Source organism: Mercenaria mercenaria, chromosome 13 (assembly GCF_021730395.1).
Source record: "Mercenaria mercenaria strain notata chromosome 13, MADL_Memer_1, whole genome shotgun sequence".
Classification (NCBI taxonomy): Eukaryota; Metazoa; Mollusca; class Bivalvia; order Venerida; family Veneridae; genus Mercenaria; species Mercenaria mercenaria.
The window spans coordinates 13,427,544-13,454,511 of record NC_069373.1 but is presented as its reverse complement, the minus strand read 5'-3'; the positions used below and the strand labels follow the sequence as shown (position 1 = coordinate 13,454,511).

The window sequence follows — 26,968 nt, the reverse complement described above, 5'->3', positions numbered from 1 at the left end:
TAGTGTCTGTGAAACAGCTCTTTAATGGGTAGACTCCTACTTAAGGCCTCGTACTTGTAAGATTAATATAAACAATGTATATTCATCAGACCGTCATCTTGAATGCAGTGTGCCCCAAGATAGTTGCCTTGGTCCGTGATTGCATCTCACCTATGCTGTAACTCGTTTTGATGTCATTTCAAAATCCATATCAGTCTACGGTTTTGCTGATGATCATATAGCAAATAAAAGCTTTCGTCCCACATCTGTTTCCGTAGAATCACAAGCGATCGGAGACCTTGAACGGCGCGGATTTATAATCAATGACTGGGTGAATAGAAACAACTTCAAAAACTGAATTTATCAGTTTGGTAGCAGAGCTCAATTGAACAAATGTTTTACAAATTCGATTAAAATCGCTGGTGATGATATCAAACGTGAAAGCACAATTTGATATCTTGGTGTATTTCTTGACGAAACCTTGAACTGTTAAAGATCATGTAAATCGCAAGTGTCGTACAGTCATGTTGAATTACCTACGAATTAAGAACATCCGAAAATATTTAACAAAAGCAGCCACTGAAATTTTAGTTTTGTCCTTATTTATTTCACATCTGGATTACTGCAATGTCATACTGTATGGTGTAGCTAAAGGTGAGGTGCGTAAGATGCAACGTATTCAAAACATTTCAATTTTTTTTTGACGATCTCAAAACTTGTCCTTAACAGGAGGAAATTTGACAGTTCTAAACAAGCATTGTATGACCTACATTGGTTGACGGTGAAAGCAAGGATTGAGTTCAAGATACTTTCTTTCATGTAGAGCTGTCACACTGGCAGAGCACCAATGTATTTAACAGAATTGCCTACAGAGTATACTCCTAGAAGACAAGGTTTGAGATCATTAGAATATTTTGAATGCCGTTATGTTGTTCCATACAACAAGTGCAAAACATTCAATGGTAGAAGTTTCTGTACAATGGTCCAAAACTGTGGAATGAGCTGCCGTTAGAACTACGCAACAATAAATCACTTGACACATTCCAAAAAATCTTTAGACACTGCATTTCAGAGACTCTACGTGTCATTGTTTTTTGGTTTTTTTTTTCGATAACTGTTTTATATGCGATAGCAGCAGGTGATGGATTTTAAATTTTGTAACATGAAGGTCATTACTTTCAACATTTGTATTTGTTAAATTACAAGTAATTGTTGGTACAGACTCTATGTGTAAGGTAGTGTGTAGTATTTTGTTTGTTTGTGAATAGTCTCTGATGGCACCATTAACCGGAGAGGGGGTGGGGGTCTTTATATGCAGCCCGTCTGGGCGTACCATGTAAGGCATTAAGCCCTGGTATTCACAATAGGGGTAAAACAAAACAACAGGGGGAAGGGTGCGGTCATGACTTTTTGTTTGAATAAGGCTGTTATGATTGTTATTATTGATATTGTCGTTTTTATTACTGTTATAATTATTATGTACAACGCCATTGAATATGTCACTGTAGAAATAGGCGTTTAATCAAATTATTCAGTTTCAGTTTTTACCGTAAGCCATCTTGAAATAGAAAATCTATGTGTTATTTGGACATTTCTTAATGGGACATATTAAGAACGAGTTTTACTAACAGATATCATATAGAGAATCTAATAGGCAAAGAAGTATATTTTACAAAAGTAGATCTACATTTTAATAATAAACTATTTACAAATCGATCGGTTCATAGATCTATTTCTCTCTAGTCTGCCATGCCCTTTCATGACAACACAGAGAAAAGTTGGAGAAAAATCAGGTAGATCTATGGTGAAAATTGAAATTGTAATCGTGTAATGTATTAAAAAAACCGCCGGAATCATGTGACATATATTAAAGGGAAGTAACTACAATTTGCCAAGACTACAATAATCTTACAAGGTTACTTCCCTTGCAAAAATTCACGCCATTTGTATTGGAATATTTTAGAGCGTGCTGCAGGTCAGATAACAGGATAACAGATAAAAACATCACAACAGTCTATGGTAATCTTTTAGTTACATTTCGAAAACGTCTTCTTCTACCCGCATAGTCTAAATAATGAGACCTCGGGTAGACCGATTTTACATTTTGATATTTTACGTTGTCTACCTAGGCTAGTCCAAAATATTAGACGTGTACATGCTCATTTTACCTTCAACATTCATTATTTTATTATTTTACATTTTATATTCAATCTGCATTGTAACGTCTAAAGGGCCCTAATCAGTAGAATGTAGCATTTTCTCACACGAAAAATATACGATATACGCAGGTTTAGACAGTCCAGCCTACCGTTATTTATCATATTCTAGTAATATATCGTTTAAATTTACCTTTAAAAGCCCTCATATCCAATATATGTCAATTGTGTTCAGTTTTCAATACACATTCCGCCATTTTTCAAGCATATTCAGCAGGTTATAATATATTTAGAATCGACTTAGACGAAAACAATTTTCCACGTGAACTATTTGCCAATTGATCCAGAGGGAAAATATTTTGTCTAAAATTGATTCTCAAAATAAACTGTGTTTACACAACATTCGGAATAGACCGGCAATGTTGCACACCATAATACAGATACACGGCAATACATACAGTGGAGAGAAACAACTCGATATTTATATATGAAAAGTAACTTTTATTTTATAATTATTCACATGTGCAGTTGAAAAAAGGATTATTTTCGGTGTAAGTAGTGTTCTTTCACTTCGGATTGGGTTATGTTGTTCATAATTTGAAGATTAGAGGCGACATGAAGTGTGTTCGCTTCTCACTACATGTTATACATGGCGATCTGATAAGACCTGACATAACCGATAGACGTCAAAATGTTAAAATATGTTATGTCAGGTCTTATTGATAGGACTATACCTAGGCTAGAGGTCTCAACCAGAAACAATCAAAACTGTGGTGGAAACTGTGGTCGATTGAAATTACGATTTATCACAGGTGGCAGTATCATTCATTGGTCACCCCTCCCCGCCCTAAGACCCCTGATACAACCCTGAAAAAAAAGTCTGACATTCTCAGGTGTTCCTTAATATCCCCACCCTACAAGACCCCTGATACAACCCTGAAAAAAAATTCAACTTACAGCTATCAAAACAGTACTTATTAGAAGGTATGAAGTCTGCTATATGTCCATTTGCCAAACAATGGAACATTATGATATCGTTGTTTCGGCGATTTAGATGCATTCTGACGGCATATTGCTTTGCCTATCATTCACTTAAATAAAAAGGTCTGCAATTTCACGGTTTACCTAATTCAGATCCAGCGAATGACTATATTCTAGCAAAATATTTCAATTTCACATTATTTTGAGTTGTTGGAAGCCATCTTGAAACTGAAACGCTCGTCCAATCAGATCGTGTATTACAACACAGGTACTGCCAAATCCAAGATGGCTTCCAACAACTCAAAATACCATGAAAATGAAATATTTTGCTAGAATATAGTCATTCGTTGGATCTGAATTAGGTAAACTGTGGAATTGCAGACCTTTTTATTTAAGTGAATGATAGGCATAGGGATATGCCGTCAGAATGCATCTATTAAAATCGCCGAAACGACGATATCATATGTTCCACATTGTTTGGCAAATGGACATATAGCAGACTTTATACCTTCTAATAAGTACTGTTTTGATAGTTGAAAATTTTTTTTTCAGGGTTGTATCAGGGGTCTTGTAGGGTGGGGATATTAAGGAACACCCGAGAATGTCAGATTGTTTGTTCAGGGTTGTATCACGGGTCTTAGGGTGGGGAAGGGGTGACCAATCAATGATACTGCCACCTGTGCGATTTATCAGTAGTCACGATTTTTCTTTAGCCCTAACATCTTACCTGTTGTTTTAAATCATAAATAGTAAATAAAAAACATAAGAACAGGACATATTTATCAAGAATTTCTGTTGTAAAAAATTTAAACCTCTAACATTTCAATCGTCTTCATGTGGCGGTCGGAGGCGTGACCAATGAAAACGCTTCGTGTAATACTGTGTTTACCGGTGATCGGCCATTTTCCAATATGTAGTACACTCGTGTTAAACGTTGGTATTTTTTTAACTGCCATTGTTTGAATTTTTCTCAAGAAATCTCGATAATACATGTATATACATCATTGAAAAGGAAAAATTACAGGCTTTCTATGTATGTTTTTCTTTTTTTATCCGTTGCATTATTATAACATAATTCCCGCCCAACGGATTCCATTGGGTGTTCTTTACTCAAAGAAGAAGACAGTGCTATCACATTCTTTACCTTTTCTGGTTTGTACTCGGAGGCGGATATCGACAAGTCAAAAAAATATAACAATATTCAACTCTCGAGTACAATTATTTGGACTACTACCTGCAATGACCCAGAGTTATGAGTATAAGACCTGAGATAAAAAAGATTATACTGTCAGACGCAGTTAGAAGCGCTCTACCTTTTACAGGCTGGTAACATTGCCCGATTGGGCTTTCAACATAAAAACTAATATTTCTTGAAAAATAATAAAGAAATTTCTTTCAAACTTGGTCCATTTATTAAGCATTACATATGATACAAATTAAAATAAAAATAACTTGGTTGCCTTCAGTTTTGGTAGAATTATTTCCCCTTTTCAGATTTTTATGACGCATAATTTTTGAAGTCCAAAAAATATGTTCTAATGTTAAGTTTAAAACAAAAAAGGATTCAATGGATTTCTAATGCTGTAAATTATTGCGCTAGTACACGAATGTGTACATTTTACTGTGCTTTCACTTACAACATTAATACAGAAAACGTTAGTTGTAAAAAAATTGTTCATACATCTGCACTATAAACAAAGTATTAACCCTAAATATATAGAATAAAGGTAATTGCGCACAAGTTTGGAGAAATAGAAAGCCACTGAGCCCTTTTCTGTTTTAAACATTGCATTAAAACATTTTTTTTTTGGACTTCAAAAATTATGCATCATAAAAATCCGAAAAAGGGAAATAATTCTAACAAAACGGGGGGCAACAAAGTTATTTCTATCTTAATATGCATCATATATTATGCTTAATAAATGGACCAAGTTTGAAAGAAATATCTTCATTATTTTTCAAGTAATATTAGTTTTTATGTCGAAAGCCCGATCGGGCAATGTTACCAGCCTGTTTTAGTCTAAATAATTTGACGTCAAAACTGATGCTGAGCAAAGAAGTATAAACTTCTTCATCAGAGTCAGTGTATTTTGTTTAAGCATGCTCCTTGTTTGAACAGGGAGTCGTATGACATAACAAGTTTTTGCACTGGTTGTGTAAACTTGTTAACTACATCACAGCTGTCAAACTTTGCAAAATGTGATTTTAAATAAAAAGTAATGATGATTTAAAATACCCATGTGTAAATTTTCATGAATTTCTTATTACTTTTTACCACTGTTACAAAATCTCCTCCACTTCCCACACTTTTTAACCATTTGAAACATTATTTCGTATGATGTAGTTTCAAGATCTGCCGAAATTACAAATATATGTAAAAATAATATGCATTATCCAGAATTAGCATACAGGGTATTCCCAAAATTTAATCTTCTTATATATTTTTGTTGTAAAAAGTACTGTTTTACTTCCATTTGTTTCACATGTTAATGTAAATAAATCTTGTTTTTTCTGCCAGAAATGGAAAGATTGCAGGTAAATAGTTGCATCTCATTTGTATTCACTCAATTTGGAGAATGTAAACAGTAATCATAAAGGATGTCACCATCATCTACCTCTTATACTGCTGCTTGCAAACAGGCTAGACTGCATGGTGGTTTTCACTGCCAGTGTTATGGTTAACCTTACTTGTTACAAATATTACAAATATCAGTAAATATATTCATTCTCATGATAAGGAAGTATTGCTTTTATGATAACTTTAATGTTTTGGACATACTTTTCCATATAAATATCACTTAACCGTATGGACAACGAGTAGACTGATTCAGGTGACAGCATTTAGACATACCGCTTATACCTGGGTCATGTTATTAAAATGGCTCTGATTTTAAATTGAAAGGTGGTTTTAAAAACTTTGGATCTCTTTAGGTTGCACTAGTAAATAATGTATCAAAATAAGTTCATTTTGATATATTTAACCCAAGTTTAGACAAATGCATAGGAGATGAATCCTTATTCCCACCAATACTGGTAACTCCAGGCTACCTTTAAAACTACATTTAAAATACATGTTTAGCTTCTAAAACAACATTAGTTTAATGTGAAATAGTCTTAATTTAAGACACAAAGTACACGTTTCTTGCCATCAAAAGAAGCGTGGTCATACGGTGATAATTAATTTACCGATGAATAATGGCTTTTGCATGCAAAATGGCGCGCGGAGAACGCGTCACTTCCGGTAAACGAGATCTCATTCAGTTGTCATGGGATGTTGGCAAGATTTGCTCTGTATGCCTTTCAAGTTGCCGATCTATTTATTTTGATAGCTCTTTGTTCTGAGCTATTGTCGTGATAGAACAGAATCCCTCTCTTTACGTCAAAACCAGTAAAGACATTTTCTGTGGGGAAAATAGATTTAGGTAAAAACAGGATTAGGCCATATACATAAACGATGAAATGGTAAAACAAAATAGGAAGTGTCTAGCTGTCCGGTAACTGGACGCCTACCCTGCGTTCTAGCCATCCGGTAATAGATTTCCTAATGAATAAGTAATGATTTTATATAGTTTTAATGTTATTTACTTAAGATATCGATACTTACCTGCAATTAAAATTTTGTGTGAATACATACTAAATATTTCCAATAAATCACTGCATTATTCAGCCGATAAAACGATATTGGAGCCTGTAAATATACCCAGGGCCAGGCACTAAATTGTCAGAGTGATGACAAAAACTCGGCTCTTGCATAACTTCTATAATTTCAGTGCACAGGTGCATAGAAAAGTGTGAATAATGTGCAGAATGGAAATTAATGAAGTATGAATGAGGTCCATCACCTTGGTTAGGAGTCTGAGATGGTGAAATGAAATGAAAAGTGAATAGATGAAAAATGAAATGAGATGAACTGATGAAAGGAAATACACTAACACATGACATACAGATACAAGATACACAATAACACAGACTTTGACACAGGCATATTTTCCCAGTGACATATGGTTTAAACATAACAGTAAAACATGTTAATAAAGCGTAAACACTATATGTTTCATTTGGCTACCTCGCTGTATTTACATGTCCGCCATTACACTCAGTACAGCTGACAGTGCGGTTGGTCATTACCGATCATGTGACACAAAGCGGAGCCATGTAAAATGTGTGTAAACCAAGGCACCATATAAGATGCGTATTAGCGTAAATTACGCTTTGAAATAAAGCATATTCGCATGTCTGATAATTTTTAAGCATATAAAAACATGTATGAAACTACAGAAACGCACAAAAAGACTTTTTACTGGTGTAAACAAAATCTGAACCATCCGGATGCTTTTTGTAACAAGAGCACGGTCGGCATTAATTCTCCCACATTGAATGGTACTCTATAAACTCAGGTTAAACTATATTATACACTCAATTTGTGCATAAATCAAACAGTTGGGAATTAATATTGATGGTATGGTAGTGTATGTTAAAGCGGTGTCGATTTGAAATATCAACTCCCGGTGCGGAGTAAACAACAAAAAATGTCTCTTTCTAAGAATGTAAAAAGTGCTCTAAGCATTCTTGAAACCAACAAAAAATGATCCCCAAAACATAATTAAAGGTATATTAAAATTTAAATATATATTCTTTAGGAGTCAGTAGAGAGTGCGAAGCCAAAGCAAGTCAAGGGAAAAAAAGAATCGAAATCTTGATTGCTGAAATGAAACTGAACTGCAAACAAATTCATGGGTGTAGCACCAAATAAATAGGTTATAAAACTGATTTCTGTTTTTGTTTTACATTTACAAATTTTCAGGAGTAGAATTACTCCTAGCCATTTTTAGATTTTACTCATTCACAAAAATTTTGATGAGTAAATATTCACATAAACATTAATTGAATGGGAGGAAAAAATGGATATTTTTTCCAGGTACTGTGAAATCATTTTTTGGACGAATTTTCGCATATTTTGCGCTAGGACCGATGTGCGAATTTAAGACTGCGTTATTATTATTTTTTGCTTTTATTTCTTCATTTCTAAAATTGAAAATACGCGAATTAAAGCCCGCGCGAAACAGTCCCTTTTCACGTTTGCGCGAAATTTCATGCCAGCGAATTTAAATGATTTCACAGTATCTTAAAACACGGTGGGGAAACCAAGAATGCAACGTCATCAAAAAGCAGCGCAAATGAGCTGGCCACACACAAATTTACGTCGATTCAGGTAAGAAAAGTCTTGCAACTTTTTTATTACTGCAGCTTTCGACTCGAGATAAAGAGCACCGTACCCGGCCTGGAGTATACTATTCTGCGGTAGTGTTCCATGTTGTACGTATAGCTTGGTTTTTGCTCGAAAACGCGAACAGTTGGCAAAGAGGGTATGAGCTGTACCACACTTTTGTCTAAGAAAGTCAGTTTTCACCGTATTTTCGTGAAATGAGGACAGATTTGACGCTCATTTAATATCAGTGACTAGCATAATAGTGAACCGTTGTTTTATTTTGCTATTTACAAGGATATCTGACGATATTTGATTCAAAACAAACAACATTATTAAAATGAGAACATCCACACTGACGACTTTGTTGGAGAACATCCACACTCTTAATTACCATTATTGCAGTTATGCTTCTTAAAAGCTATGTCTTAGGCAGTCAAGCTACGTTGTTCAACAACAAATGTCGTCTATACATACAATCAGCAGTTCAAACCATTTACCGCGAGGCTATAGACCAGTTAAAATAGATCTGCCAAATCATATAGCAATGGCTGAGCACATGTTAGGCTAACATTAATCTCTGTGTATAGTGTGGCATAAGGACACTGTGTTCAGATTGATTGCATCTTAGGAAAAACATTATTTTAAGATAACAAGACAAATTTGCATAAAAGTCCTGCACACAAAGTTTAAAAGCAAATAAAGGATTGGAATAATTATTGTATTGTTATTTTGTTTATAACTATATCAATCCCAAAGTGCATAAAACACGGATAGTTAGTACTTTAACTAAATATTATAACTGTAAGATATTTTAAATCTTATTTCAGCAAATGGAAGTCTCTTTCAAATATTAAATACAATCCAACTTTATACATAAAAAGGGCATTATCACTCAAGGTGATTATGCCCATTTGATAAACCGGCAGAAAGGCATACAATGTATTATCATTACGTAGACTAAAGCCTGGGTTCTGCATACGGAACCGAAATTCATTTATTGAATGGCAATCCCATGATAACAATATTACATTTCTAAAGATAAAACCTGATATTAAAATTGTTCGAACATTAAATAGTTCTAAATAGTGTCTTTAAATCAGCTTGAAATGCGCTGATCTCTTAAAATAAAGGCAACGTCTATAGCCTAGTGGTAGAGCGTCCGCTTCGAGTGCGCAAGGTCGTGGGTTCGATCCCCGGCCGCGTCATACCAAAGACGTGAAAAATGGTATCAGTAGCTCCCTTGCTTGGCGCTCAGCATTAAAAGGGAAACTGTCCTCTTCTCTCATACCCTTGTGGCGGTTGGCCCAGTCAGGAATGAGGGGTCGAGAGTGGTTAATATAAGTTGTAGAACTTCCTTCACAATCGACCTAAAATGAATTCTGTATAAACTTAAATAAAGGCACACGTAAGACCGTAGCTTATATTTCCGACTGAGAAGATTCATTAAAAGCTTCATTGGGGGGCAATTTACTTTTGAAAAGATGATTTCCTATAGGCACATATTACAAAAAGTTACCTAAGGTCAAAACATTTTGTTTAGCAGAAAAATCACATGACACTATCAAATTACATTTGCCAAAAGTTGCATGTTTATTCTATAATTTGGAAAAAATCGGAGTTTAATCAAATTTCAAATCAGTGAAGAAAAAAATGGATCCGAACTTGTAGAACTACCTTAGGCATCGTACGGGAAAGATTTTCATGTAACGCCTTAAACTTTCGTCAGTATTTATACACATTTCCACACTCATCACATCCTTAGTTTTCTCCCTCCGCTGTGACTAAGTGTTCCCGCAGAGCAGGTTTTCCGGCTGAAACTTAGCCCCTAATATCGCACTTCAATCAAATGCTGATTTATTAAAATAAATTTCCCATAATTTGAAATGTACTGCAATGCCATTGGACAAAAAATATATTCAAACACTAAATACTGTTACAACTGTATTAATAAGTTTACTAGTTGCGGACACCTATTCATATTAGCAGATCTTAATAATTTCAAACTCTTTTATAGAGCTTGAGCCGTATTTTTCGTTAATAATAGTTCAGCCAGGAAAATTGTAAGGGTGTTTAAGTATAGGTTTGTGGTTTGGCAAAAAAAAAAAATACATATACTTTGTTATCTCGCATATGTAATTGTTGCCAAAATAATTTAAATGGAATGAGAAGTTTTATTTTTCTAATTATTGACTAACCTGTTTAGTGTTTAAAATTATTTTTTGTTAACAAATTTAAGCTCCGCGTACAGTATGTGACTTACCGGGTTAATAAATGACTGGAAGTAAATGTTGATTTACCAAAATTAATTTCCCCATAATTCCAAAAATACTGCAATGACATTGGAGAAAAATAATTTCAAACACTAAAAAGGTGGAAAAAAGATTTATGTTTTCTTTTCCATTTTTATATTATATATTATATTATATATAACACGATCTTATTCATGTAGAATCTACTCTACTAAATATTTATATAGATCAAACGCCCTACGGATTGCAACATTATTTTCAAATTGACATTATTAAATTTATGTCATAAAAAGAAACAAACACTGTCATCCGAAACAAAATAACGAATGACGCGCAGATTGAATGCTGTGAAGCTTATCACTTTTACTTTACTTTTTCACATGTCAGATTTTAAAACAAAACGGTTTTGTCTTAGATTTTTCTAAATAGTGCATTATAATAGTGTGGATGTTCTCCAACAAAGTCGTCAGTGTGGATGTTCTCATTTTAATAATGTTGTTTGTTTTGAATCAAATATCGTCAATATCCTTGAAAATAGCAAAATAAAACAATGATTGACTATTATGCTAGTCACTGATATTAAATGAGCGTCAAATCTGTCCTCATTTCAAGAAAATACGGTGAAAACTGACTTTCTTAGACAAAAGTGTGGTACAGCTCATACCCTCTTTGCCAACTGTTCGCGTTTTCGAGCAAAAACCAAACTATACGTACAAAATGGAACACTACCGCAGAATAGTTACTTCAGGCTGGGTACGGTGCTCTTTATCACGAGTCGAAAGCTGTAGTAATAAAAAAGTTACAAGACTTTTCTGACCTGAATCGACGTAAATTTGTGTGTGGTCAGCTCTTTTGCGCTGGGTTTTGATGACGTTGCATTCTTGGTTTCCCCACCGTGTAAAATTTGACTAATTTTTTTGTTTTTTTAATAGTAAAATGCGATTTAAAAATTGCCGTGGAAGGTTCACCACAGAAAATGTCCTTCCTATGTTGTACATGGAGGAGAGATATTGACCTGTGCAAAAAGTTATCACAATATCGTGACTCGCGTATAGTTAGTTGGACTATTACCTTTATATACTTTACAAACACTTTGCGGAGCTCTTGTATAGGGTATATACCAGGTAGAGATTCATTTAAATCATACCTAAAAGACCAGAAATATATCATTTTGTTCATACTGGTATCTTCTTCATGAAATTCAATGTTCAAACAAAGTTGGAACCATCTGATCTGATAAAGATATTGTCAGTGTGAGGTTTTGCTCATAGCAGATAGCTCCTGAAGCCATTCAAGTTTATATATAAAATGTAACTTGGTTTCTCAAAATCAGAGGCAAGTATTAGGCTCAAATGAAATGATGTGAAAGATGTTATGGAAGAAAAAAAAATACTGTAGTTGATAGAAGTCAGGAGCAATAATAGAGGAGACCTTTATATCTACAACCACTTAATTTGATAACAGTGCCATAGTTGCATGTATGTGGTTTATATTTTTGTGACCTATTCATTTGATGAAAGCTTGTCAAAAAGAGGTCATGCAGTCACCTGAAATTAAATTTCGGTCCAATTCCTTTATTTTGTCAGACCTTGACACTAACTTTTTTCAGTGGTGTCCCAGAGTGCCCCCTACCTGTAGAATTTGGTGTCCCTCACCAGTACAAGGGATCCCTCCGGTTTGAAAGGATGAAAATGTACTCAGCCAAACTACTAAACTAAATCTTAAATCATATTCATTTGATTTTCTTTTCATGTTTCAAATTAAATTCTGCAACCGTCTATATGCTTTATTTTGTATTAACTGATATAGGTTGTTGCTGAGTTTTAATTGAAGTAGGAAAAGAAATTACTACAATTTAAGATTTAGCAGTTATTGTGAGATGAAAACATATTCTTTTTTGGTTGAATATTCTGTTAGAATTAAGAAATCTTTGAATGTAACTGGGTACACGCATTTAATGTGGCTGTTATTATCGTTGTTGAAAATAGGTATCCTGGAGAAACACCTAGCTTTGAATAATGGGTGTCCCTTGCTAGAATTGACACTGTTAGTATCGAGCCATGTTTGTACTTCCACTTTGGAAATTTGAATTGCGATTTTAACATACAGTGTTGCGAAAACACTGGAAATTGTATGCCTGGGAAACTTGTAAGCTTAAGATTTTCACTTGTTATTTTCTTGTGTTTAGACCTGGTGATGTACAAGAAACTGGTAACCAAGGGAACAACAGACTATTGTTACCTGAATGTGAGACTGTAAGTATAACAATTTAAGTCTACTTTTCAAACATCCTTTAAACAACATCAGTAAAATCATGTATTTTCAGTAAAAAGTGATTATGGCAAATGATCAAATTTATTAACCCTTAGCCTGCCTTTGCGACCAGTGCAGACCAAGATTAGCCTGCACGGATCATGATCTGCACTGTTCGCTATTCAGTCAGTAAGTTTTCAGTGAACACCCCTTTGAATAATAAATGGTACTGCCGATATTGAATTATGGACAAGTCCATTTAAGAAACATGGCAGGGTAAGAGTTAAATGATTATAGTTGAACCTCTTAATATTTTGATGCAAAATTGCATATATGAAATTTGTTTGTTTTGGTTTTAACACCATTGTTCAACAGTATTTCGGTTATGTAATGGCACGCAGTTAACCTAACCAGTGTTCCTGGAATCTGTACCAGTACAAACCTGTTCTCTGCAAGTAACTGCCAACTTCCACACATGAAACAGAGATGGAGGACAAATGTTGTTTAGACACAATGTCTTTTCATATATGAATATATTTTGAAATATCTGCCATATATGGACATTGAATTTTACTTCATATTACACATCAGTGTACATAATCATATAGTAGTAGTTACCATTTAGATTTTAATGTTTAAACAAATGAGCCATGCCATAAGAAAACCAACATAGTGGCTTTTCAACCAGCATGGATCCAGACCAGCCTGTGCATCCGCACAGTCTGGTCAAGACCCATACTGTTCGCTTTCAAAAGCTATTGGAATTAGAGAAACTGTTAGCGAACAGCATGGATCCTGACCAGACTGCGCGGATGCGCAGGCTGGTCTAGATCCATGTTGGTCGCAGAGCCACTATGTTGGTTTTCTCATGGCATGGCTCAAATATCATATTTCAGAGATTTTGAAGATGCGGGCCCAGAGATAAGTGCTATAGATTTCAAGCAGATCATTCTAGAGGCTGTAACATCACTGTTCGGACTGGTAAGGTCAAATTGACACTTATTTAACTCTACAGGCAATTTAAATAGTGTTTGTTACTGTTTCATATCACATTATTTTAGTTTTCAATCAATAATACATGTCATATTTTGTTAATGCAGTTCTTGTTCTAATAATTTTAAGCTTTACCTTCTTAATCAATAACAGTCTTTGTAGTGTGAGAAGGAAAAAATGATTTCCATTTAAGATAAAGTCTCAGTGAGCCTCCATGGCCAAGTGGTTAAGGTCTCTGACTTCAAATCACTTGCCCTTGACCAGTGTGGGTCCAGAATCTCGCTTGGGGTGTAAAAATCTTTATATGAGGAAGCCATCCAGCTGGCTTACAGGTTGGTGGTTCTTCATGGGGGAGCCCTTTCTTCACCATCAAAAGCTGGGCAGGTGGCTATATGACCTTATAATTGTGTCATTGTGACTCTAATGCCAACAAAAGTAAAACAAAAAGTTAGGGTAAGTTTCAATTTTTCAGGCTGGGGCATCGACTTTGATTGACATATTGAGATACGACCAAGCTGACAGAACAGCAGTTGTTAGAATATACCACAGGTAAGATGCAGGTGGTGTTATCTAGCTGTTAATTCCTTGTATATCACTGTAGAACAAGCCAGATTCCTGCAGTATGCCATTTTAACAGTTCTGTATTGCAAAACAGAGCTATGAAGTAGCTGTGTCAAGTTGGCAGGTGTCTGTTTGAAATGAAATATGTATGCAATATATACAGGCTATAATGAAACAGTTATGACCATATTTTGAGTCGGCTAAAGGCTGAAAGCCTTTTGACGAGTCCTTGCTGTTCAGCGATTCTCTAAATGGACCGAATAACACGTGAAGGGATGTAGTTCCATTAGATTTCTCAAACTTCAAACAGTTCACTGCATGAATGAAGTTAAGTTGTGTCAATTCCCTTTGCTATGACCAATATACGATGTAATCTGTCATATTTATGACTTGTAATTGTGCAATACTCGAATGTAACTCATTAAGCATAAATGTGCATTTTAAGAATTGCGCAGGCTTACAAAGCTTGGGTAACATCCAGTGAAAGACAAAAAATAGTTCCACAGGGCTCCAGATAAGATGCGTATTAGCGTAAATTACGTATAGAAATAATGCAAATACGCATGTCTAATAATTTCTAAGCGTATAAAAACGTATATAAAATTACAGAAACGCACACAATTTTTTTTTAAAAACAAAATCTGAATCGTCTGGATGCGTTAGGTAACATAGCCGATCAGCCTTAATTCTCCCACATTGAACGTAAACACGCATCGTATGATTTCTATAAACTTTGCGTGGGTTGAATTTTGCAGTCAGTAAACGGATAAATTATCGGAAGAAGAAGCTCTTACTGGTTTGTTTAGTTACTACTGATATTAAAAATGATTTTAATTCTTATTTTTCGAGAAATAAACAAATCGGCGAAACATTAAATTGTATTTTCTAGTAGTTTTTGAAATTGAAAGTAGATCGTCTATGTTTGGCTGCTTTCACGAAACGAAACAACTTTTTTATGAAAAGATTTAAATAAGAGGTAATTTAACCGTAAACTTCAATGTCAGATACTGCCAATTGCTGCTAAATGTCTTCGTATCATCACAATTTGTAAAATATATTGTTGAAACTGGAGAAAAGTGTAATCGTATCCGGATATAATATTTTGGGTAAATATCGAGCTGTGTTATGAAATTTTAAGAAAGAAACTAAAAACAAACTGAAACTGGTAGACTATACTGTCAGTACATCAATCATTAGCCGACTCAGGCCCTTCAGGCCTTTGATTGTATGCTTAAAGGACTTTTTTTGTGATGGTGCTGTACTTGTAACCCTTGGTCGTACCACTTGACCTATGACCCCTATTAATTTTGAGGTCACTAGGTCAAAAGTCAAAGTATGGCGAATAGGCAAATTTTCTATTTAACTTATGTTTAGAATTTTAAGTTCACATATTCATGTCCCCATGAAATAGTTCTTTGTTTGACAAAACAAAGAAGTTAATGCCCACAAAATTAAATGAGTTTACAGTATATTGCCCCACACAGCAGTTTTGCTTATTTAGGAAATAGTTTTAAGGGTTAGAAAAAAATGTTAATGACATTAATCTGTATCACTTTGATTGATTTTAAGGTGTGTTTCGCTAGTTTTTACTATAATTTGTGTGCATGTATTCTGTCTCTACAGATTTTTGACGAAACTATGGTCATCACTAAGTTTTTATGGCAATTACAGGGGAAGAGCGTGTGCCTTTAGGGTGCTTCAGGTATATATACAACTTTCAATCTTTCTACCATAACATTATGAAGTTTGATGTTTGTTTAATTGCTACTAGTTGAAGAAGAGAGGTTTTCATCTGTTAGTCTCAGAATACTGGACATTTTCTGTTGTTGTTTTTGTTTGGTAGAAGATTAACCTTAGAATTATTAGTCGACTACTGGTTAAAAACCAGTTACAGGGACTGTAGGATTGCACTTTTCCGTCTGTCAGTCATACAGTCCATCTGTCCATCCGCAATTTTGTGTCTGTTCCATAACGGTACTTGTCACAAATGTTCCCCATGATGAGACAACATGTCATGCGCAAAATCTGGACCCCTAGCTCAAAGATCCCTCTTTGAGTCCTGCCGCCCCCTGTGGTTCTGGGACGATCTGTGTATGAAAAGAATTGGAACCACTGCCTTACCCATGCATGATCGTAAGAGGCGACTAATGGGGTCTTAACACTCTTTGTTTTGCTATAACTCTGTGATTCCAGCAGGTATGCAAATTTTGATTCCATACCTCATGTTTTTATTCCGATGTAAATGAGATATGAAACCAAAATCTGTAGTCCTGTTTGACACAAATATAACCTATATTGTGTTGGTGCGCTGTAAAACCCAAATAAATAAATTTGGTCCTGCCAGTTGCTATGAATTAGATATCTTTATGATGTCTATGTTGTAGATAAGAAACAGAAAGTGTTGAACAATGGTCATGTGCTAATAACTCTCTGAATTTTTTTTTTTTAGCTCACCTGTCACGTAGTGACAGGGGGAGCTTTTGTGATCGCCCTTCGTCCGTCGTCTGTCCACAATTTCTTGTCAGCACGATAGTGGTTTCATTTATGATTTTATTTTAACCAAACTTGCACACAACTTGTATCACCATAAGATCTCGGTTCCTTTCTTGAACTAGCCAGATCCCATTCTGGGTTCAAGAGTTATGGCCCCTGAAAGGGCCAAAATAAGCTATTTTGACCTTGTCTGCACAATAGCAGCTTCATTTATGACTTGATTTTTACCAAACTGGCACACAACTTGTATCACCATAAGATCTTGGTTCCTTTCTTGAACTGGCCAGATTCCATTATGGGTTCCAGAGTTATGGCCCCTGAAAGGCTAGAATTAGCTATTTTGACCTTGTCTGCACAATAGCAGCTTCATTTATGATTTTATTTTAACCAAACTTGCACACAACTTGTATCACTATAAGAACTTGGTTCCTTTCTTGAACTGGCTAGATTCCATTATTGGTTCCAGAGTTATGGCCCCTGAAAGGGCCAGAATTAGCTATTTTGACCTTGTCTTCACAATAGCAGCTTCATTTATGATTTGAATTTAATCAAACATGCACAAAAGTTGTGTTGCCATAAGATCTCAGTTCCTTTGTTGAACTGGCCAGATCCCATAATGGGCTCCAGAGTTATGGCCCCTGAAAGGGCCAGAATTAGCTATTTTGACCTTGTCTGCACAATAGCAGCTTCATTTATGATATGATTTTAACCAAACTTGCACACAACTTGTATCACTATAAGAACTTGGTTCCTTTCTTGAACTGGCTAGATTCCATTATGGGTTCCAGAGTTATGGCCCCTGAAAGGGCCAGAATTAGCTATTTTGACCTTGTCTGCACAATAGCTGCTTCATTTATGATTTGAATTTAATCAAACATGCACAAAAGTTGTGTTGCCATAAGATCTCAGTTCCTTTGTTGAACTGGCCTGATCCCATAATGGGTTTGAGAGGTATGGCCCCTGAAAGGGTCAAAATTAGCTATTTTGGCCTTGTCTGCACAATAGCAACTTCATTTTTGATTTGATTTTAACCAAACTTGCACACAACTTGTATCACCACAAGATCTTGGTTCCTTTCTTGAACTGGCCAGATTCCTTCATGGGTTCCAGAGTTATGGCCCCTTAAAGGTCCAAAATTGGCTATTTTGGCTTTTGCAGCTATATAGAGACTTCATTTATGGTTTTATTTGATACAAACTTCCAAAATACCTTCAACAACAATAAATCTTGGATTCCATGACAAATCAGATCCAATCGTAGGGTCCAGAGTTATTTTATATCTGATTACCTCCCCTGATTGTAGTCAAAATGGATTTATATCAGTAAGTACTTATAGGACTTATTTGAAATTTCATTATTGTCATTAGTTGGACTGAGCCAATCAGGGTAGATAACTATGGACTGATTTTATGTCAAATTACCTACCTTTATTATCCCCCGCCGATGAAATCGGGAGGGGGGTATTGAAATGGTGTTGTCTGTCCGTCACGTCCGTGCATCCGTGCGTGCGTGGTGCGTGTGTCCGTCCGCAGCCATTTCTCAGTAACTAGCTGGTAGAATTTCATGAAACTTGAAATAAACATGAACCAACATACTGCGATGATGCCCGTCAAGTTTTTTTTTTGATTGGTCGATTTCCCTTAGAGTTATTGCCCTTGATATAATGAAAAATGCCCAAAAATGTCCGTCCGCAGCCATTTCTCAGTAACTAGCAGGTGGAATTTCATGAAACTTGAAATAAATATGAACCAACATACTGCAGTGATGTCCATCAAGTTTTTTTTTGGATTGGTCAATTTCCCTTGGAGTTATTGCCCTTTATTTACTGAAAAATCCACGTCTGCAGCCATTTCTCAGTAACAAGCTGGTAGAATTTCATGAAACTTAAAATAAATATGAATCAACATACTTTGATGATGTATGTCATTTTTTTTTTCAATTGGTCAATTTTCCTAAGAGTTATTGCCCTTTAATTATTTGAAAATCTACAGATTTGTACATAACAAACCAATCAATTGGTAGAATTTCATAAAACTTCTTTCATTCTTTTCCGTGAACATTTATTATAAACATGTGAAGTTGTGTACCCACACCTCGTCACCACCTTGCTTTCGTCACACCCCCTCCCCCAACCAACCTCCCCCCCCCCCAAAAAAAAAATTCTTTCCTTTTTATTATCATTTTTTTTTCAGACTTTCATGAATATTTATCAACATACAAAGTTGTACTGTTCCCCCACCTCACTCCTTCACCCAGTCATTCCCCCCCCCGCCCCCACACACACACATATTTTTTTTTTTTTTCATTTTCAATTTTCCATCCATATTTCAATATTTATAATCAACATCGATGATCAATGACAATAATCGATGTTTTGTATCCTCACCCAGTCACCCCCGCTGCCCCTCCTCCCCCAACCAAAAAATAGCATTCATTTTCTGTTAAATTGATTTTGACAAATGAAATTATTTGCTTCTTTTGCTTCTTAGTAACATCCTTAACATTTTGCCGGATATATTTTTTTGCCATTCCTGACCACAAACCCTTCCGGCGGGGGATACCAATTCATCGAATTTGCTTGTTTCAAATTAAAATGGGTATATCTCCGTAACTAATGAAGATACTGATCTGAAATTTCATTTATGTCAACAGATTTATTTGGCAGATCCTTCTTTTGTTCACTTACAATAATTTTCTTTTTAATTACTTCCCTTTTACGTTACTATAAGTAGCTTATTTTTAGTAACTTTTTTTATTATTGGCCATAGGGAAAAACCAAGACTTCTTTTCTGTGGTACAACATGGATGGTACCTCCAATTTTTAGGTGTATTTTGACATATCTGTACCTTGTAAGAATTTTTTAGCTTGACTATTCGAAGAATAGTCTAGCTATTCTACTCACCCCGGCGCTGGCGTCGGTGTCAGCGTCGGCATCGGCGTCACACCTTGGTTAAGTTTTTGCATGCAAGTACATACAGCCATCAATTAAAGGCATATAGCTTTGAAACTTATTTTTTCTTTTTCTAGGTCAATTACCAACCTCTCTGGGTCAAGTCCCATAACTCTGACATGTATTTTGAGCAAATTATGCCCCCTTTTGGACTTAGAAAATTTTGGTTAAAGTTTTACATGCAAGTTACTATCTCCAAAACTAATGCAGATATTGATTTGAAACTTCACATGTGTCTTCGGGGTTATAAAACTAGTTGATAGCAGCAAGTCCCATAACTCTGACTTTCATTTTTGCCAAATTATGCCCCCTTTTGGACTTAGAAAATTCTGGTTAAAGTTTTGCGTGCAAGTACATACAGCAATTTCTAAAAGGCATATAGATTTGAAACTTATTTTTTCTTTCTCTAGATCAATTACCAACCTCACTGGGTCAAGACCCATAACTCTGACATGTATTTTGAGCAAATTATGCCCCCTTTTAGACTTAGAAAATTTTGGTTAAAGTTTTACATGCAAGTTATTATCTCCAAAACTAATGCTGATATTGATTTGAAACTTCACATGTGTCTTCGGGGTTATAAAACTAGTTGATAGCAGCAAGTCTCATAACTCTGACCTTCATTTTGGCCGAATTATGCCCCCTTTCGGACTTAGAAAATTCTGGTTAAAGTTTTGCGTGCAAGTACATACAGCAATTTCTAAAAGGCATATAGATTTGAAACTTATTTTTTCTTTTTCTAGATCAATTACCAACCTCACTGGGTCAAGTTCCATAGCTCTGACATGTTTTTTGAGCAAATTATGCCCCCTTTTAGACTTAGAAAATTTTGGTTAAAGTTTTACATGCAAGTTTTTATCTCCAAAACTAATGCAGATATTGATTTGAAACTTCACATGTGTCTTCGGGGTTATAAAACTAGTTGATAGCAGCAAGTCCCATAACTCTGACCTTCATTTTGGCCAAATTATGCCCCCTTTTGGACTTAGCAAATTCTGGTTAAAGTTTTGCGTGCAAGTACATACAGCTATTACTAAAAGGCATATAGATTTGAAACTTATTTTTAGCTCGACTATTCATAGAATAGTAGAGCTATTGGACTCGCCCAGGCGTCCGCGTCCCGATTTGGTTAAGTTTTTGTATGTAAGCTGGTATCTCAGTAACCACTTTTGGGAATGGATTGAAACTTCACACACTTATTTACTGTGATAAACTGACTTACATTGCACAGGTTCCATAACTCTATATTGCTTTTTTACAAAATTATGCCCCTTTTTTGACTTAGAACTTTTTGGTTAAGGTTTTGTATGTAAGCTGGTATCTCAGTACTCTCTAATTGGAATGGATTGAAACTTTACACACTTATTCACTGTCATGATAATCTGACATGCACAAAGCAGGTCCCATAACTTTATTTTGCTTTTTTTCAAAATTATGCCCCTTTTTCAGCATAGAAATTTTTGGTTAAGTTTTTGTATGTTAGCTGGTATCTCAGTATCCACTAATGGGAAAGGATTGAAATTTCACACACTTGTTCACTGTCATGATATGACATGCAATGCAAAGGGTCAATAACTCAACTTTGCATTTTACAAAATTATGCCCCTTTTTCAACTTAGGAGTTTTTGGTTAAATTCCTATATGTAAGCTGGTATCTCAGTACCCACTAATGGGAATGGATTGAAACTTCACACACGTGTCCACTGTCATGAGCTGATAAGCACTATGCAGGTTCCATAAGCCTATTTTGCTTTTTTACTAAATTATGTCCCTTTTTCGACTTCCTTATTCATTCAGTCGACAAGGCTGTTGAATAGTCGAGCGTTGCTGTCCTCCGACAGCTCTTGTTTTTCTTTTTGGTTAAATTTCTTTCCTTTGTTGTTCCTGTCCTTTGGACTTCGATATTTTTTCTGAGGACCTTCTTGTCCTCAAGTGCAATGATAACAGGTGAGCGATATAGGGCCATCATGGCCTTCTTGTTTAGTAAACTACTGAAAAGTCATCAAAAAAATAGTATTGAATTAGGCAACACTTTAATTCCATTGTTATTTCAGGTTTCTGCACATTTAATGGCCATGGCATGTAACAGTAGATCTATGGTTATAGAAGTGGAACAGGAAAAATAATTACAGGATGGCAGCCTCCCTGTATGTGAATTAGGATAATTTGCGTATATTTTTGCTTAAAATAGTGTACAATATTACCAAGAAGATCAAGCAGAATGACAGCAGTTTACTTTATATTCAGCTAACTGAAGTTGTAGACTATTCAGTAAAGATATGACAATAAACTATATGTAAGTGCCATGCAGAATTTTATGAAAAATGTAAAGTTGAACCATGGAAATGGAAATTTGGAGAACTAGCATTACTAAACATCTGGGCAGAAAGGTAGTTCGACATACCGAGAGTTTGATGGTGGACATAACAGCGGTGGACATAGGGATTAAACCAGGGTATCTGTATGATATAGGACAGCCTAATGGTGAAAAGATTAAAGAGTTACTGCAAGATTTGAAACAACAACATCTAATTAAAAATAATCTGAATGTGTTAGAGATTGGTATGGATTGCTTAATTGTTAATGTTGAAGAATTGAGGAAAAGTGCATATTTTAGTGACTGTAATGAGACATTGATTGATGTATCAGGGTCTAAAAACAAACCGTGTATCCGTAGTGACAAAAGTACTGCATCAGGCATAAAAGAAGAACTTGATAAAATAATAGATGTACTGGACTGCAACAAGGTGAAGCTTTTGCCCCACTGCTATCCTTCTTGTAATGTATCCAGCTTATTTGGTATGGTTTTGAACTATCCTGTTGTTTATTGGTATGACAATCTTGATGGCAAGGGAGATAATTGTCTGTCAATGGAAAAACTGACAAGTGTAAAAGTTGATTGTCTTCAGAAAAATGGACCAAAGCCTAAATCAGTAACAAAAATAGATCGTCATTGTTTGTATTCATTCAGTTATCCATCTTGCCTTAACTCTGTTTGTAGACCTTTTGTAGACCAATGGTTTGCTCAACTGAAAGATAGAGTCCAGCATCAAATGGTGTTTACTGATGTAGAGATAACATTTGAAGAAATTGTTTTAGAAGCTGTTTGTTTATGAACAACAGAATTTTACATATGTTACCAGTATACTAATATTAAAGTTGTTAAATAAATGTTTGCACTTCATAAAATAGGTTTAATGTTCAAAAAGTGTAAAGACATGAAATTTCACACTTGATCTTTATTTAAAATTCCTCTCAACTGGTCATGTGTTGGATGAAATTTAAATTACAGTGAAAATCACTTATTACTGAGAGGTTACATTCATGTATGACATTCTGCAAATATTTGGTGAAATGTTGATAGCATTTATTTCATTGCATTGAATATTTTTCAGTCTGAAAATTTCTCAAGTTTTATCATTCTTCTGTTTGTGGTCCTGATGCTTAAAAATGAATTGAATAAACAAAAAATGAATTTATTTGAGTGTTGGCATTTGAGCTCACTTGATCTTTGTTCAGGGTGAGCTACTAGTATAGGTTGATGGTCTGATGGTCAGCCTGCATCTGTCATCTTGGTTCACGATGTTTGCTTAAACGTCTTTCTCTGAAACCACTGGTTAGAGTTGCACCAAACTTTGTCTGTAGCATCCTGCGTGGACTTCATGTTTGTTTAAATTGTTCCACTTGGCCCCTTTTAGGGGCTGACAGAGTTAAAAACAGAAATCCTGTAATTCACTTCTTCGCGCATACCACATGTCATCTTTTCCAAATTTCTGTAACATCTTTGTAAGGGTCTTTCCCAAAATTGCTTGTCCCATGCTACCAAAGCTAAAATAGAACACTCTTTGAACAACCATGTAATAGATCTTCACCAACCTTGGTCTGTAGCATCCTTGTAAAGTACGTTAAAAAGTTCTGCTTTAGACTGCAGCATCCTTATATAAACCTCTCTCCAGTCGGTATCAAAGGTTCTCCTTGATCCTATTTAGGAGCAGTCTAAGCTAAAACTTAGAAAAACAGTAAACAAATTTCTCTTACAAACCATGCAATGACCCCTATTATCAGAACTAAAAATAGAAAAACCTTTTAATCTACATGTATGTAATATCATTAAGTATGACAGATCTTCACCAAACTTGCTCTGTAACATCCTTGGATTGACCTTTCTCAAGATTTTTCAAGTAGTTATGTTTGACTGCAAGTAGAGGCTGATGGAATTACAAAAAAATACCTTCAAACAAATTCTTCCCAAGGTCATATCTACCATATTTCACAGTGAATGTTGTTCATACTATTAAAAAGAGAATTGCTGTATATTAATGATACAGTGAATCATGTCAAAAGGTCATGGTTAGGTGAGTGTTGTAATGGCCTTCTTGTTACATGTTTCTCCTACTACAGCACAATTAAATTTTTAACTACACTATACAAAGTAAATAGGGCTACTGTACTCGCCGTGATGTTGGTGTTGTGGTTGCTTTCAAATTAAAGTTTTATGACAAGTACCTCAATTTCACTTTATAACTTTTGCCCCAGTTACCACCAAACCTGGTATGAGAACTGCTCTTTGGAAAAGGTAGACTTCATTATACCCCTTGATACATTTTAGTATAAAAGGGCTATATTGGGAGTAGAGCATGTCCATTTGTCCATCCGTCTATTGGGCCATCTGTTATTTGTGTCCATTCACATCTTTTTAACTGCAGGAAAGATTTTCATAAAATTTGCATCTAATATTAACCTCATCAGGATGATGTGCAGAGTCAAGGTAACACTTTGAGGTCAAAGGTTAAATAGCTTAACATTGTGTATACTCCATATTGACTACACCACTTAGAAGATTTTCATAAAATCATTTGTTTTCCTCGTGATATGTCGAGTGCTAAAGCAGTTCGCATTGTCCAAGGTCAAGGTCACACTTGCAGGTCAAATAGCTTTAGTTTGTGTCCACTCCATATCTGCTTAACTGCTCGGAAGATTTTCATAAAACTAGCATCAGTTTTTTACCTAGTCAAGACACTGACTTATTCTCGATCCCCAGTCTGCCCCTCTCCTGATATTCTACAAATTTAATAGCAATTTAGCTAACTACAGAAGTTTCAGTATAATTTGTGCTTATGTGACTATAAACCCAAATAATGATTAAAAAAACAAAACAACACAAACTACCAGTTTAATAAATTGGGAACTTTCTTTCATGTTCCTTTCTTTTTTCATCAGCTTCTTGGAAAAAATCTGTACATTCATTTCAGTCATTTATTGGCAAACATGTTCAAATAGTTGAGTGCTTAAAGTTGGTTCACTGACTCCCAAATACTACAATTTATTAACCACAACTGCAGATGGCCTAAGACCACAGTTATTTTTACTATATGTTCTATATAGGCACTGGACACTATAGCAATTTTGCATGCATTCCAACCCCTATAAAAATACCTGAACTCAACAGAACTATCCAAGAGAAAAAATTCCAGCCACAGTAAACATTGGGTTGACCGGCTCTTTTTTCCACCATTTTGAACCAAATCACATGCGTATGAAGAATACTCTCTAGATGGCCGCAAACAGGCAAAACAGGCCCTATCAAAAAGTCATGTTATGCATATTCTGACATTTACATTCTGTCAAATTGTACATGTACCTACTATTTTATATCTCCTCTATTAAATCATGCCATCTATTGCAGGTCTTTCAGTCAAAAATTCACCAATATTCACCATCAAACAGAGGAACTATTTTCCGCGTAACCACTTCCGTATTGTGGTCAACCAAGGGCAAATAACTGTGGTCTTGTGCCTATTTAGACCTATTTTTCTCTCCAAACTAAAAAATATTTTACCAGTATAATCTCAGATGTATAGCAAATTAAATCTGAAAGTTACACCTTTGTTGAACCATGCACTAAAATTTGACAGCTTCCAATGTTACACATGGTATCGGTCAAATCTGAGCAAAAAAAAAGTTCGCGTACTTTTCAGATGAAAAAAACGCAAAATTCTATAACTTTTTTGTTTGATGAGATTTTCACCCCAAATAAAAAACAGCATGTTTCCTTAATATACATCTATCCAAATTAAGAGCCACTTCAAGCCTGATTACAATATCACTGTTCCAATTTTAAGGAAAACTATTCATATTACAAAAAGCACGTCAAAACGCGGAGTCTACTCACACGAAAAAGTAAAATGTGAATTAAGAAAAATCCTGTAGCTGTCAAATTTGCCCTTTTTAAGCAGCCCAGTATGTGGCAAATATGAGAATGAATAGCTTTTGTACATATATGTGTCATATACTTTTCAGCGATCATTCATTTATGGCTACCCTAGGTAAAATGAGCCAAACAGCTCAGAAAAATCCAATATATGAGCTTACTAAAAAGCTTATGAGTCTTTCTGGAATGAATACTTCACTCAAATCTTACAGTTTACAGGCATTCAGTGCACTCTGTAAATGAAACATGCACACCATGACCATTTACACTGCACAAAATCTTACACTGTGTATCACAGCTGAGCATTCTGGCAAAACAGCCCCTATCTCTATAAAGAATGATTTTAATGTACATCACTGCCTGCTGAATGTTCCAAACTGGCTTAATTTCAGCAAAAACCTTAATAGATATCAACCTGAGAAACTACAACTGGTGCTCCTAATTTTTCCTGTGACTAATACCAATGGAAGTGACCCTTCGTGTGACCGAACCAGGATCTTCTGTGTGACTGGAAGGCCTTCGGCCGAACAACATCTGAAATATGAGTCGAGCTAGTCATAATTTCTTAGAATGAATACTTAATCAGTTTACATGATTGTATGTATGTGCAAACTGTATTTCAAAACAATCTGACTGCAAAGAAAGTGTGAAATGCTAAAAAATGCCCCTCAAAGCAAGTTTTCTATGAATATTTATATCACAGTCTCCTTTCCCCATACTGAAACTGTCATAATGTAATATAAAACCTCAAATTCAAGTCTTATGTAAGTAAAATGTGTCATAACAAACAGTCTGAATAACAAAACTGTCAATCACAAAGCAGTCTGTCCAGTTTCCTTGCTTTACTGACTGCTAGATCTGAAGCAATGTTTACTATTTTCAGGTGAAATTAGCTACTATCTGAAATGAGTATTCACACTGGGAATACAGCT

General features: G+C 35.2%; 2 protein-coding genes and 1 long non-coding RNA gene across 3 annotated transcripts in view; all 3 read left to right on the top strand.

Annotated features, from left to right (window-relative positions):
* Positions 1 to 25,706, top strand: part of LOC128547828 (uncharacterized) — a 283,211-nt gene extending 257,505 nt beyond the window's left edge. Inside the window, exon 2 of the long non-coding RNA XR_008366676.1 lies at positions 25,168 to 25,706. This is a non-coding gene — a long non-coding RNA (uncharacterized LOC128547828). The remainder of the gene's footprint in view (positions 1 to 25,167) is intronic.
* LOC123529764 (ribonuclease P protein subunit p14-like) lies at positions 1,724 to 22,017 on the top strand. Its single transcript, XM_045310283.2, has 6 exons — positions 1,724 to 1,772; positions 12,763 to 12,829; positions 13,724 to 13,808; positions 14,293 to 14,369; positions 16,005 to 16,083; positions 21,880 to 22,017. Exons 1-6 carry the CDS (start codon positions 1,739 to 1,741, stop codon positions 21,949 to 21,951), a joined length of 414 nt encoding a protein of 137 aa, XP_045166218.2. The 5' UTR covers positions 1,724 to 1,738; the 3' UTR covers positions 21,952 to 22,017.
* On the top strand, positions 22,165 to 23,304 carry LOC123529763 (UPF0739 protein C1orf74 homolog). The gene has a single exon (XM_045310282.2). It carries the CDS (start codon positions 22,165 to 22,167, stop codon positions 22,939 to 22,941), a length of 777 nt encoding a protein of 258 aa, XP_045166217.2. The 3' UTR covers positions 22,942 to 23,304.
* Positions 25,707 to 26,968: the final 1,262 nt, after the last annotated feature.